The 15,039-nt window shown below is 34.2% G+C and overlaps 3 protein-coding genes across 5 annotated transcripts; 1 reads left to right on the plus strand and 2 right to left on the minus strand.

Annotated features, from left to right (window-relative positions):
* LOC122587260 (ESCRT-related protein CHMP1A) lies at positions 1–906 on the minus strand. The gene has a single exon (XM_043759375.1). The coding sequence runs from the start codon at positions 767–769 to the stop codon at positions 158–160; it is 612 nt and encodes a 203-aa protein (XP_043615310.1). The 5' UTR covers positions 770–906; the 3' UTR covers positions 1–157.
* Positions 907–3,236: 2,330 nt separating this feature from the next.
* On the plus strand, positions 3,237–8,486 carry LOC122589555 (anoctamin-like protein At1g73020). Of its 3 annotated transcripts, XM_043761854.1 has the most exons (17): positions 3,237–3,382; positions 3,784–3,988; positions 4,489–4,558; positions 4,624–4,739; positions 4,884–5,010; positions 5,089–5,189; positions 5,300–5,391; positions 5,476–5,580; positions 5,670–5,939; positions 6,038–6,170; positions 6,480–6,593; positions 6,659–6,729; positions 6,813–6,943; positions 7,033–7,115; positions 7,214–7,321; positions 7,421–7,579; positions 8,092–8,486. In XM_043761854.1, the coding sequence occupies exons 2-17, from the start codon at positions 3,803–3,805 to the stop codon at positions 8,221–8,223; spliced, it is 1,998 nt and encodes a 665-aa protein (XP_043617789.1). In that variant the 5' UTR covers positions 3,237–3,382; positions 3,784–3,802; the 3' UTR covers positions 8,224–8,486. The 3 variants fall into 3 exon arrangements, with proteins under 3 accessions (XP_043617789.1, XP_043617790.1, XP_043617788.1); XM_043761855.1 differs by lacking the exon at positions 3,237–3,382 and having other exon boundaries at positions 3,457–3,988; positions 7,464–7,579; XM_043761853.1 differs by lacking the exon at positions 3,237–3,382 and having other exon boundaries at positions 3,484–3,988.
* Positions 8,487–11,612: 3,126 nt separating this feature from the next.
* On the minus strand, positions 11,613–14,810 carry LOC122589080 (60S ribosomal protein L28-2-like). The gene is made up of 4 exons (XM_043761324.1): positions 14,718–14,810; positions 14,443–14,603; positions 14,168–14,331; positions 11,613–11,942 (listed from the first exon to the last, which is right to left on the minus strand). Exons 2-4 carry the CDS (start codon positions 14,588–14,590, stop codon positions 11,802–11,804), a joined length of 453 nt encoding a protein of 150 aa, XP_043617259.1. The 5' UTR covers positions 14,591–14,603; positions 14,718–14,810; the 3' UTR covers positions 11,613–11,801.
* Positions 14,811–15,039: the final 229 nt, after the last annotated feature.

The raw sequence follows: 15,039 nt of genomic DNA on the forward strand, positions 1-15,039 counted from the left end.
TAAACAACTACGAATAGCACATAAATATCACATAACACAAACTTAAACCATCCACATTTATACATATTCCAATCCGAAATCACAGATATAACATTCCATATCATAAAACAAGACACAATTACTTGAAACAAATCCATATAACGAAAATAATTAAAATTTACCCACGCGCTTTAAGCTCGGCAAGGCGCCTGGTGAGATCATCCTCTTCAACCTTCTCATTATTCTTACTGGCCACCGCGTGCCCAGCCGGCTGCGGCAGTCCAACAGAAACCTCCAAACCATAGTCATCCGCAACCTGCTGCATCAAACTATTAACCTCCCCTTCCGGCGTACTCAACGACGTGCTTCCGGCCATCGAACTCTCCATAAACTCAGCCTGCACTTCCATATTAACAAACTGTTTCTCAAACTGGTCCATAGTCTCACTCATCTTCTGCAAATTACCGGTAGCAAGTGTACTCTCAAGCGATTTCACAATCGATCCCATCGACTTGCTGATCGTAGTCATTTTCGCCTGCGTATCGAGCCGAGCAACCACCGCATCGAGACGAGACGATAACCGGAGGTAATTCATCTGTTCGCTACGTTTACGGATAGCGTTTTCGGCATAGATCCGTGCTCCGTCCATGTTTCCTTTTTCGATCGCTTTTTTGACTTTGAGTTTTTCGGATTTCTCATCCTTTTCGCACTTTTTGGCTTGGCGTTGAAGGCTTTTGGCAGTGAATTTGAGCTCCATGATCTGATTCATTAATTTCTCTGCTTGCCCCATGGCTTTTGATTTGTAAATTGATTGTGAATTGATTTGTCAAAGTGAAAAGCCCTCTTTTTTGAGAATTAGGGTTTGATTCTTATCTTAGCTTTCGATTTCTAGATATTTTTTTTAACGGAATGCGTGTATTCTACAAGTAATAATATATGGAGAATAATATTAATAATGGACCGTTGCGTTGTAGGGCCGGATTTCACACGGTCTAACTCATCCTTTCCTTCGTTGTGTCATATATAACCCATGAAATAAGATAATTTAGATTTAGGATTAGGATTATGTTAATCATAAAATTAAGATTAATCCACAATAAAAATATTACAAACAATACTTAGAAAAGTAATAACCTTACCTATACTTACTTGTATCTATATACAATACGAATATATTCAATAATTGACCCTAATATGAAAATCAAAAAACTAATATTTAAAGATATTTTTGAATTTTGATACATGATTTTTATCTAAAAGTCAAGATTTACTCAACTTGACTCAAGTTAGTCAAGTTGAGAATTAACATGAGAGAATCTTCTCGCCAATCAATCACAAGATATTGAATCCACTTTTACCTTATAATTGATCCAATGATGACATCTAATATGTCGACTACTTAACACGTATGTTGTATTTATAACTTTTTCAATTTAATAATTAATAAAAATAAACTACTTTGATAAAACTTGGATGTTACATAAAAAGGTGTTTTTGTAAGAATTTTGTTCAAATTTCAAAATTAGATAACCCAGTCAAAACTAAATACACATTAATATGGTAGGGGCAGTGTCGTCTCCGAGAATGCTAAAAACAAGTTTAGTACCGGGGCAAAAAGAAATAATGGGCCCCAAAATAAGAAAATATTTACCATAACCTTTGTTGGTTTTTCAGTTACATGTCAACTCTTACCAAGTATGCTAATTAACTTTTTGTTTGGACTAAAAACAATGAAGATCGTCAAAGTATAACTAAAAAGACCAAAATTATGGGCCCCTTCAAAACTTGGGCCCAAGGCACAAGCCCTTCCTGCCTTGACTCAAAGTCGGCACTGGGTAGGGGTGAGATTGGGTCGGTTTTTACCTCAAACCGAAACTTTCAGTTTTTGAAAACCAGAAACCAATAGATTCGGTTTTTGTTATGTTCGGTTTGTCGGTTTTCGGTTTGTGCTTGGTTTTTTTTTTCCTAAAAAAATTAATATATATAACTTATTATGGCATGCTTTATTAATAAAAATTCTAAGCTGTTTATTAAAATTGCATTAAATTGAATTTTGTATTGAGAATGTATATAAAAAAACTATGACATCTAGGGGGTGTTTGGTAGGAGGGAATCATAGAGAATGGAAATGTAATCGAGAATAGAAATAGTGAGAAAGAGAATGAGTATTTGGAAAAAGAATGGATTTCGTTGTTTGGTACCCACAGAGAATGAATATATATAAAAAATAAAATTTTAAATAATAATACATTTATTACATATAACATCTTCAAAAAAAAAAAAAAAATTGTTTCCATTGTCACTCATTCTCTACAATTTGTAGAGAATGGAGATAATGAAATTGATTCCCCTTTCTACTTTCTCATTCCCTTTCTTCGTCGCAAACAAACAAGGAAAGTCTTTCCCATTCCTTTTCTCTCCTTTTCATTCCATCATACCAAACACCCCATATAGTATTTATACGAACAAAAAGTGTACAACTTAATTTATAAACAACACAGATTTGTAAATTGTAAATTCTTTGGTGCACTGTACGTGATTTATACTAATACAAGTTACAAGCTTTAAACTTTCTGTTTATAATCTATATCAAAAATAAAACATAACTTAAAACTAACATTTGTACATTTACTTGTTAGATTAATAATATGTAATATGTATAAAAAGTTATATATAGTAAAGTAAAGGTTTGGTTCGGTACGGATTTTCATATGAAACCGAAACCCGAACCAGTACATTCAGTTTTTGAAAAACCAAAACCAAACCAATTCGTTGGGTTCGTAATCAGTTTCGGTTTATTTGGGTTTTTTTGGTTTATGGTTTCTCGGTTTGGTTTTTCTCACCCAAACCTCCTCCCTTCTACAAGAGTGAAGAACGAGGATCCCTTTTTAACATTGAATTCAATTTGATTTTTCTTTAAAAAAGGACATTGACACCAGTCAACCACCATCGGATTCTTTGGGATAATTATTGTCCTTGCCACCCGGGTGGTGGGGAACCAAATGTGTTCAAACTTTTTATTATTTACAATAGACACCCAAATGTCTTCAATTTTTTTATAATAATTACAATAGAAGGAAATGAAAATAATCTTAATATTCAAAAATAAAAAATCATTAGTACTAAAAGGTCATTACAAATTACAGATTTAAAATAAAATATATAATAATAGTAAATGATAACTTTCATATTTGTAAGAAAAAATTGCAAAACCCGTGTCTTAATTTTGATGATGAATTTTAATTATTTGGCTATTTTCTAATTTTGAAATAGAAACCAGACAATCGTCCGGAAGAAACCCCACTCTGCATGATACGCCGGTTCAGTTACCAATCTTTCCGGTCATATATTTATTCCACAAAAAGGCATACACACACTGCGTATTTCTTCCGTCAATATGTAGGTAAAAAAAAACTCATCAAAATCCTAACGCTCATTTTTCATCCTCACATTCAGTTGCATATATATATAGATATATAAATCAACTTTTTACAAGGAAAAAAAATTAAAAAAAATCTCCTGTCACATTGATATGGGTGCGTAATTTGTCTTTTCATTTCAGAATTTCGTCATCTTCATCATAATTTTTAAGTCGGCACCGGTTGGGTGAACACGCACACGAACCGCCACGTGGCATTGCCCTCGGTTTCACAGTCCCTCTTTCACACACATTTTTGTCTTATCCGTTTCAAAATTTCCCTTATTTCTGCTTACATTTCCATATTTAAAACCGATAAATCAGACTTACTATATTCTATACTGATAATATAATAATAGTAAATGAATAATCATTTTGTGAGTTAGGGTTTTATTTGGAGGGGATATGGAGAGATTAAAAGAAGAAAAGGCAGCAGCAATATATGAGATAGGGGTAGTAGTTCCAAAGAGGATAGATGAACAAATTGGGGAAGGATATGGTTATGATTGTGTTGAATTTCTAGTTAACGAATTCCGAAAAGTCGGTTTCATCGTCGATACAGTTACTGGCCTTCATGATCAATTCCTCAAGGTTGTTTACATTTCTTTGTTTTTCACTCTATGAGTATGTATGTATTTAGTCCTTATTCTTAGTCCCATGTGGCACACGTAATTAATACAATTTATGATTTTATTTAGAGGGTTAGATTGTATTCAATTTTCAAATCGTTTATTGTGCAGATATCAATCTTGAAATTTATTCTTATTATAAGTACCTGTTCATCCATAATTTCCGATATAAGTTGCCATGTCATCAAAATTGGTGTTGCGTTAGCAGTTACAATTTATATGAGCACCTGTATGGTGTCGGTGTTGTTCAGCGTTTGCTTGCTTTCTACACACACATTAAATCATAGTAAATGAAGGAGGTTGTCTGGGACTGAGATGAGTGATAATGGGGTAAAAATGGTGTGTCTGTAGTGGCATGGAAAAATGATGTGGCGTTTTGGTGCACTAAATCCTTCTATATATCTCTTATTATTCGACTTCTACAGAAGCTGAATTATGTTATATCCTGTTTTGATTTTGCAGTTGGCAGCGCCAGTGGAAATATTGGGGAAGGCAGCTGTTGAGTTACAGTTAAAGAAAAGAACTCAAATAGGTAGCGTTGCAATAGTCTGCTCCGTCAATTTTGTCTAGTTTGTTTTCTGAACATATATGTTGCAGGGGTGGATTTACAATTCGAATGGGATGAATCCGAGGCTTTTACCAGACAAGCTGATGGTTCATTATTCAGTTGGTGCGAGCGTTTCCGTTGCTACAATCACATGATTTATGGGATTGTAAGTTTTTCTATTCAAATAACTGTAAACTTTGATCACATAACATCAATGTTTCACTATGTATAGATATGATAAACAAGCTAATTTATAGTCAATGAGTTATATTAATTCAATAGCTGATATAACTAAAGTTACAATGGACAGGTTAACAAGAGTGAGTCTACTATTATATTAAAATCTAACTGCAGAGATGTTAGATGGGAGCCTGCGGAACCACTTGTGTGGAAGTTGGAAAAAGAAGCTATTATTAAAGAAGTATATCCTATCCATGGTAGTCAACTATACTTACTTTGTTCATCGTATTAGATTTCATCATGCTCTGTAAGTGACATGCATTATTGTTTGATAGATGAGATAAAGAGAAAGCAGCTTTTAAAACGTTGGGCTCTAAACTGGCGGGACTTCACAAATCAGCCTATTGATGAGATATATGATTACTATGGAGCCAAGGTAAACTAGTGGTTGGTTTTGGATAATTTTTCTTACTGTGAAAAGTTCATTTCAAGTGGGATGATTTCTTTTTTTTCTTTTTTTTTCTGGTCCCATGAAATACTTTGTAGATCGCAACATATTTTGCTTTTCTTGGGATGTACACAAAGTGGTTGTGTTTTCCTGCTGCGTTTGGACTTCTCTTGCAGTTGGTTGATTTTGGGTATGTTCACGTTCTTATGTTTTATGGGCTTTATTAGTCGCCTACAATTATGTGGATGTTAAACACGTTGTATTTTTCCCCCAGATCTTCGCAGTTATTTGTGCTTCCCTTTTTCTTTATATGCATAGTTTCGTGGGCGGTCTTCTTCTTCCAATTTTGGAAGCGGAAGAACTCTACGCTTTTGGCCAGGTAATACAAGATCTCTGTGTTAACAGATACATATATTATCTGAATTTTGTGCCACCTGGCATTGTTAATCTCCAATTTACAAATTGTAGGTGGCAAGTCTGTTACTCAGTGGGAGCTGAGTCTGCTTATAAGTATATGGACACAGAGTGGAGTTCCTTTCATTCATCTGTAGAATCTATTAAAAAGTTAGGAGCTGATCATTCCAAGCAAAAAGAGAAGTTTCAAAGAGAAGAATGGTTTGGTCGAATGATGCGATTCAGAAATGATGCATTCATTATCTTGAGCATTATATGTCTTCAGCTTCCTTTTGAACTGGCTTATGCACATCTGTATGAGAGCATTGGATCTGATTTGTTGAAGTGAGCAGTTACTTGAAGTTCTATTTGTTTTCTTTTAGCTCTATTTGTTCTGTGCATTACGATATTTTGGTAATGAAATATTCAAATTAAAATTTCAGGTTTGGGCTGACGGCAGTGTACCTATTTGCGATTCAGTATTTTACACAGATTGGGGGAAAGGTGTCGGTGAAGCTAATCAAGGATGAGAAGAATGAGAACTCTGAATACAGAGCTAACAGTTTGGTTTACAAGGTCAGAACACAGAAGTATGCATTGTATTCCTTTTAGTTCTTTTTAGAGGTGGCAAGATGGGTGGGTGGGTAACGGTTGGAAATGCGTTCACATTGTCATGTTTTTGTACGATTGGAATTGGCCTGTTTTAGGTTGTGTTGACCTGCAGAACATTCTTTTGGCCATATTTTTGGACATGAGCTACAGTCACGAAACCAATACCTTAGTAATAAACTAATTCTATAAAATAAAACAAGTTATGCTGAAGTTAACATCTTATATTCCCTCAGATTAACAAAAATAATATGCAAGTCCAATCTTGGCATGCAGGTGTTTGGGCTTTACTTCATGCAGTCATACATTGGAATACTCTATCATGCGATTTTGCATCGTAATCTTATGACTCTTCGTCAAGTAATTATTCAGCGGCTAATCATATCAGAGGTAGTCAATATTTTTATTTATCTGCAGTCTCCAATGCAGGTATTTTATTAGAAATTCTTGTCTAGGTGCTGGAAAATCTGATAGAGAACTCACTACCCTACATCAAGTACAGCTATAGGAAATATAGAGCTGTTCGGTAGGCCCTTTGACTTTGATCTTAATTTTTTGAGCTCCATTATTTGTATTGTAGCTAATTTTGCTGGCTCATTATTTTTGCAGCAACAAGAAAAAAAGGGAGAAATGGCTGGCAGGCAGAAAGCCATATTTTAATTCCCGGGTAGAGAAGGAGTACTTTAAGCCCAAGTATTCTGCTAGTATTGGCAAGGAACTCGAAGATGGGCTTTTTGACGGTAATATAGTATATTCAAACGTGCCACGAGAGGATTTTAGTTTCTTTTTCTTCTCTTTCAGAACACTTAATTAATAAGTCCTTGTGCAGAGTTTTTGGAGTTGGCTTTGCAATTTGGGATGATTATGATGTTTGCTTGTGCATTCCCTCCTGCATTTGCTTTTGCTGCAGTGGTAAATTGAAACCTTTCATCCTTTTCATTTCCCTCTTTTAAATTGCAGAATTTGATATGGAAAATCATAGTTTTAATATTTATGATTGTGGGGTAAAGAACAATCTTACAGAAATTAGAGCAGATGCATTGAAGATTCTTGGCATGTATAGGAGACCAGTTCCCCGAGTAGCTGCGACAATAGGGGCTTGGCTCAACATATTTCAGGTGCTCATTCGTTTTCTGATCCCTTTTATTTGTATATATGCCCCATTTATTAATCTTATACAGGAAATTGATATTCTACTATTGATTATTGAATATCAGTTTTTGATCGTTGTATCAATATGTACAAACTGCGTGCTTCTAGTATGTCTATACGATAGGGAGGGGAATTGGAACATCTCACCTGGCCTTGCAGCCATTCTCATCATGGAACATGTCCTCCTCCTCATCAAGTTTGGCTTCTCAAGGATTGTACCTGAGGTACGGATTTATTCATGTTGGCAAACTTATTTTTTTATTAATTGGCCGATTTGGGGTGTACTTAACACTTCAAATGAGTAAATTAAAAACTAAGATTAAAGGGAAGTGAGTCAAACTAGTTGAAGTTTCCAAGATAATCTTATAAGGAATATAACCTCTTAATTGTTATGCTCAATAATAAGTTTGAAATTTGCCTTTTGTGATAATGTTTGACCTAAGGTGATGTTTACACCAAATAGTTTGCTTTTTACACCAAAATGACAAGTTAAAAAGCACAAACTGCACAACACTTCGAAACATAAGTTTTGGTGTATGAAGAAAAATGTTTGGTGTAAATATAATTTGTGTATATCAAAGACAAAGTGTTTAGTTAACTTGGCACAGCCTGTTTAATAATCACCCATTTTGACCAGTTACCAATCTGCCAATTTACTACTTCCACACTCTTTTCAATTCTGCTTTTAAATGACAGATTGTTGTTCATCAAAAATTAATATTTGGTCTTTTTATAGGAACCTGATTGGGTAAAAGCAAACCGGATGAAGAATGCAACTCAAGCACAAAACATGTGTTCTAAGCAGCTTTTGAGAAATATTTCCGGTGGTAGAGGAATGCTCGTTCCAGGTACACAAAAAGATGATTAATAGTTGCATACAAGAATGGTAGTTCAGCACATATACACCTTAGACTAGTTCCTATATCAGAGTTCCTACTTTTTGTATCTAAGAGAAAAATGGTGTCTTTAAGGATTGTAGCCAGTATCTTACCTCCATTGACCTTATTTGTCTGTTTTGAACTTTGTTCAATGAATTGTAGAAAGGTAATGATAGCATTTAGATTCAACAAAAAATTAAGATTGTATTGGATTAGAAACTGTTCGGAGTAATTACATTTAACTATTTGTAAACATGCAAACTTTACACTCGTTGCTGCTCCCTTGTGCCTCACATTTGATATCAGGGTTGTGTTGTTGATTGCATTCGATGATCAGTCTGTGGTCATACTGACTTGGCCATCAGAAATGGACCATCGATCAGGCTGGCAGAATATTCAGCTTATGGATGATCAGCTAACCACGAGAGCTTCCTTCACTGACTTGACGAGCACCAAAGCGACCACTAACTTGGCGGGCATATCGAACAACTGCCTTGGCCCATCTTTGGATTTCAGACTTAAACTTTTTTGAATCGAGTCTTTTCAATGAATTCCTTCCTGGGTCAATGGATATCTCCATGAAGGAGAAGCATCGATCATAGCGTTGTCTCTTTTCATCTGGTGGGTGCACGGTGACACTGCTGTTTGGAGATTGAGGAGCTGCTGAGATTCCAGCAGGCTTCACGGTGGTAATTACTTCCATTTGGGAGTTGATGGTATTGAATATAATGAAATAATCACGAAATGGTTGGTTATAAAGGGTTGAATTTCCTTGGAGAACAATCGTTAGATTTGTAGGTTGGTAGTTCTTGAAACGTGTAGGTTAGGATCTCATTGACCATTGACTTTTCTAATATTCCATTCGAATATTTAACCATAACCTCTGGTTAAATTGCTCACAAATTAGGTATTAATTAAGGGACTTGGTCAATGTGAATGAAGATAGTGACTTTACCATTAGTAAAGATGTATACTTCTATAACATCTAGTTAATTCGTTTTATGTTTATTCCGTAAACTTCTAAGAATAGGCTTTGTAAAAAAAATACACTTAAAGATTGAGTAGGAAAATTAATACTATGAATTTTGCTAAAAATAGTCTTAATTCAAATAAAGTTATACTACATGGCTGTGAGCCGTTTTAACCATGTTCGTATAGACTATATTAATTTGTCACCTTTAGAGTTGAACATATACTGCAAGAAACACTAGAATAAAATGTGATATGAAAACATCAATGACGATAAAAATCAAAAGAAAAATGATAACATCAATGTTGCGGATTGTAACCACTTAGGCTACTTTTGTACGAGTAGTTAATTTGATATATATTATAATAATAACAGGCACCTCAATCACTTTTTAAAGTTTAGTGGACCGTCTTTACATACCTATTCTAACCTTATAAATTTACTTTAGCCATTTACAATAATTGTACATATTATACTGTACAGAATACTATAAAGCATATATTGTTATAGATGGTTAAATCTTATTATAGATTTATCATTTCCAATTTTAAAATAAACGAAAATGAAAGGACATCAACATCTGTTGAAATTCCTAAAGAATTCAAGTTTTGGTGACGACCTATTAAAGATATCATTAAAATATAATCATCACTGAGATTGTCACGTTGTACTTGCAAGACAGAATTAGGTAACGTGAAAGTTTGCCGATTAATATTTCAATTCATAATGAATTCCTGCTTAGATCCAAAAGCATATGTAATGGGTTGTTGTCATTGGCTGCGTTGTCCGTTACGGAGCTGACAACGTTAGTAGGCCGAGGTCGTTGGGGCCATGTTGAGTGTGGGATGTGTGAGGGTGTGAGGGTTTTTTTATGGGATACTATAGGTATAGTGATTTGGGTATTTTGGTTCCAAATTTTAATGTGATTGTCACGGTGTAATTGGTTGTTGATGCGGCACATCTTTTCGAAGTAGTTGTGTGATTTTTACTATATTATTTTCAAGGCAAGGCGCTGTTAATTAAATGATAATATACATTAAAAATACAATAGCTTTATGTCACGTTTAATCTGTTTTTTTTTTTTGTTCAAAAGTTACTTGGTTTGGATCTCACCTGTTAGCCACTAAAGATGAAAAAGTTGTTCAAATTAGCTCATCTAATCATGGTTAATAAAAGTTGTTTATTTAGTAATTACAAAAGGGTGTATCGTCAATAGGCCATTAACTTTGAAAGTTGCTTTTAAGGTCAAAGATAAAACACTAGTTAATCCTAAAACCAGCAAATGGCTTGTTTATTTGAAGTTTATGCATGTTTTTCATATTTTAGTCTAAAGAATCCTAGGCTGGAACACGGAGTTCAGGTGAAAACTGAAAAGTTTGTGATTTTGGACTTTGATTTTCACATGACATTGCTAAGAAAGCAAGATGCACATGGTAATCTACTGTAGCAATCACTTTATTCCAAGATGTTCCACTGCTAAAAACTAAAAAGCATAATTAATCATGTCAAAGTTTTTGTTTAAGGTCTTACGTAAGTAAATAAGACAATTCGATTCAATGTATCTATACTATCCACGAATGCAAAAGAACTACTTGATCCAGTAATAAACAATGTATTGTGATACATGCTTGATGTTTCAAAATTAATTTGAGCCCAAGACAAACTTGATGGTTCAATTTACTCTACTCATACAGTTTCGTATAATAAATGGAAAAAAAAAAAAATGGTTATCCAAATTCAATTTTGAAAAATTTGAAATGGATGGCTTAGAAAACCCTTAAAAATTTTAAGAACGTGTTTACTTGTCAAATGGAAAACTTAAATTTTAAGAATGTGTTTACTTGTCAAATACTCAAATGGAAAACTCAGAGAGCATTCCATTCTTAAAATTGAAAACGAAAACGATAAATTGAGTTTTCAAGAGTGTGATCACAAATTAGAAACCAAATTTTCCATCACGTATTTTTATGAAAAATAACATATGTACGCTTAAACGAGTTTTATCTTTTTCATATTTTCTTAAAAGATTTCTAAATAGCACTTTAGTTTTCTACAACAAAATGCACCATACATAAGTTATAAATTAGAAAAATGACTTCTTATTTCACAGAAAATCTGAACTTAAAAAGAGCCCTATGAAGAATATAAACAACACATGATGTGTCAATCTTTAAATTTTCTTTCCTCTGGCAGCATTTTGATAAAATTGATTGAAGTCCAGACTTTATAAAGCATAGAAGGATCAAAACTGATTCAACTCCCGGACAGTAGTCCTAGTCAATGAGCCATTTGCTTCTTAGATGGCTGTAGAAACAAAAACCCAGACAACCAATCCTTCATATGCAGGAAGAATGTTGCCTTCAACCAAAGACGGTAAAATAGCTGATAATGACAAGCCACAACAGCGTATAGGAGGTGAACAGTGCATATAATATCAATATTTTGCAAAACCATCAAAATTGTACTCTAACAAAAGTTATAACCAAATCCAGTTGCGCAACATATAACTACTCGCACGTAAAACCAAACACTTGCCAAACAAGACGGAACAGCTAGAAAGTGATACGATGAATATCAGACGGTAGGCAAATCACAGCTTCACTTCCTACCATGGATCCTAACTGCCTGTCTGTTCTTCTTCTTCACACCAGACTTTGAAACCTTAAGGCTTCTGTTCACTGCACTCAATCTAGCAAGAGCAGCCTTCTTCAAATCTGGCCTGTAGTAGTTGTTTACCACCTAAAACAAACAATGCAACGGCCACAAAAACAAATAAGCAAGAAAACCAAAATAAAATATATGAAAGATAAGAACCACTTTATACTAGTGAAGTTGTTTAAATAAAACATATGAATGATAAGAACCACTTTATACTAGTGATGTTGTTTAAACATTATTTTGTATATAGATTTGCAACCAACGCCTAGTAAATTTACTTGGAACATGTGAGCAACAGCTGAGCACATTAAAGGAAGAGAAAATGTCACAAATGGTCCCTGTGGTTTGTCGTATTTGCATTTTGCCCCCTGTGCTTTTTTTTCGTTGCAACGGGTCCCTGACCTTTTCATTTTCGTTGCCAGAAGCCTCTGACATTAACTTCTGTTAAATTTGGCCGTTAAAACCCTTCACGTGCGAACCACACGAGGGTATAATTGTCCATTCCATAACCACAGGAACTATCTGCGATAAAATCATATTTTAACTTTTTTGATCAATATTAAATAATGATATATAATACAAATATGACTATCTGCTCCAAAAAGTTTTATATATGTGGAGATCATCATCCATTTCAAGATTCTTTCATCCAAAACCCATATCCTCCTAAAATGTCACTCACCAGAATAAATCACTGCCCACTGCCGCCCGCTATATCCTCTTGCCGGGAAATGCACAATCATCCCTCGATCTAGTTCTTCCCCCTTCCAACTTCTTCTTTCTCTCATTTCTTCTTTCCATCATTTATTCTTTCCTTTCTTTTCTAGCTCGCCGGAAAAAGGCGATGTCCCCATAAATAACAAAGCATCGGTAGATCTGAAAAAGATCCTCCCTCTTTGGCTACAGGCTCCGGCCACCGGAGAAAAAGACCCACTGACTGCTTTGCTTCAAGCCGTCGTCGACCACCGGAAACTCATTCACCGAACAAAACTTCTTCTTTTCTTCTTTCCTTTTTTTTCTTACATTTTTATATATGTATTGTTTACTAGAAAACTTTGTAGTGTATATCTCTTAATGTTTGTTTTTAAGTAGGATTTGTTTCTTTTTTTGTTTGAGAAAATAGATATGAATATAATCAATAGATACACAGTGTATTTATTTACGTATATAATTATATATATGTATACTAAATACATAATGTATTTGTTTATATATGTGATTTGTTAAGAAATTGTGATTGTTTCTACTGGATATCTGAGAAAGTAAGTATGCAATTAAAGCTTATGATATTGCTGTATTTTTGTTGTTTTTATAGACCAACTATAATGGTGAAAGAAGTAATGTGATCATTCTGAGTATTTGATTAGAGTTTCATTCATGTAATAAATTTGATTTTCGAGTTATAGATTTTATGAGATAAAAAAGTGATTTAGAGGTGTATTTATTAGAGTTGTAAATCGATTTGGTGTAATGAAATGGCTTATTAAGAAGGCAGTACAATTGATTGATTGAGAAATATGGGTTAGGGTTTTTAGCATTGGCCGGATTTTGTGGTGATGGTGGTTTGTGGTGGTTGTGGCTGGATGAAGAAGGTGGAAGAAGAAGGAGAAAGAAGGTGTTTTTTATGTAAGTGGACGATTATACCCTCACTAACGGTCCAAAATTAACAGAAGTTAGTCCCGGGGCTTCTTGTAATGAAAAAACGAAAAAGGCAGGGACCAGTTGTAACGAAAAAAAGCATAGGGGGCAAAATGCAAATGTGACAAACCATAGGGACCATTTGTGACATTTTCTCTTAAAGGAACTTACGTAAAGACTACAACGGACTAACGGAGAAAGGGAAAAAAGGGTACCAGACAACAGACCAAAGTAAACATCTTTTTGACAAAAAGCACACGATATATGTCAATTCTTGCAAGTAAGAAAGTTTTAGATCACATTCATCAATCCAGCAATTGCCTTGTCACTAATTGATATAATAAAATATCTAAGCTAATCCACACTCTACTGTTCCCATTATTTACAAGTATCATATAGTCTCAGAAAAACATACAACTTATAACAAACGAACTCTAACCAAGAATGTAAAATGCACAACCATAAACAAGTGTGCATATAATCAAGCCAATCCAATCTATTGCTATTGTGCTTAATCATACAAATCTAGGATTAAAACTAACAGAGATTGCATCCAGTACACATAATCTAATACTAAAAACTGAAATCACATAACCATAACTAGTATATAAAAAATAAACTAAGAATCCTTCATCAAAAGAGAAGCACACAAAGAAATGTAGATATACCTGGTTAGTTACAGCCTTGGCCATGCGGTAAAACTCCTTCTTCATAACAGACTTGTGAAGCAAACTTGCAGGCTTTCCCTGTTTCTTGGTCTTAGATGTTGCAAGCAACACCGCCTGGTCCTTACCCGCCGGCTGGATTGTCACTGTCTTCTTATTTGCCAATCCTATATGACAACAATAAAATTATTTATTATTATTAAATACACAAACATCATTACAATTATATACACATTTTCATATGTATACATATATATATATAGATAGATGGTACCAACCAGAGTGTTTGTAGGAGTTGAGATTGTAGAGATTGTTGGGCTCTTTGCTGAACTGAACACTTTGGGTGTTGTTACCAAATTCCTTCACGAGAAAACAGTTGTTTCTCTTTACGATCTCCCATATCAGCTGCCCTGGTACTGTCGCCATTATTACTACTTCTCTGCATATTATTTCAGTGATTCAATTACGTTTTTCTATATTACATACATAGATACAAAATGAATGAATCTATACATACACACACCAATTGAAATTAAAATTAGATCAGACGTACCGTTAGGGTTTTGCTCCGGCGGCTATTTTTACTCTGTGTGTATGTGTTTGTGAAAAGGGATTTTGTTTGTATATATCAATACATGTGTGCTTCTATGAAAACCCTAGCTTTAGTTTTATTAACCACCCCTCATGTTTTGGAATTTTACTTTTTTAATCCTTGTGTTTCTTAAATCTTGGCCCACTTAAGTTTGGCCTCATTTTTACTTGTTGGACTTTAGATTTTTGGGCCTAGGTTGTTTTCAAAAATTTATAATTATCTTAAATTTTATTTTTACACAAGGGAAAAATAGATTTTGCGCTTGGAAGAATAGTATTTTCAC

The sequence above is a fragment of the Erigeron canadensis genome, chromosome 2, assembly GCF_010389155.1.
Source record: "Erigeron canadensis isolate Cc75 chromosome 2, C_canadensis_v1, whole genome shotgun sequence".
Lineage (NCBI taxonomy): Eukaryota > Viridiplantae > Streptophyta > Magnoliopsida > Asterales > Asteraceae > Erigeron > Erigeron canadensis.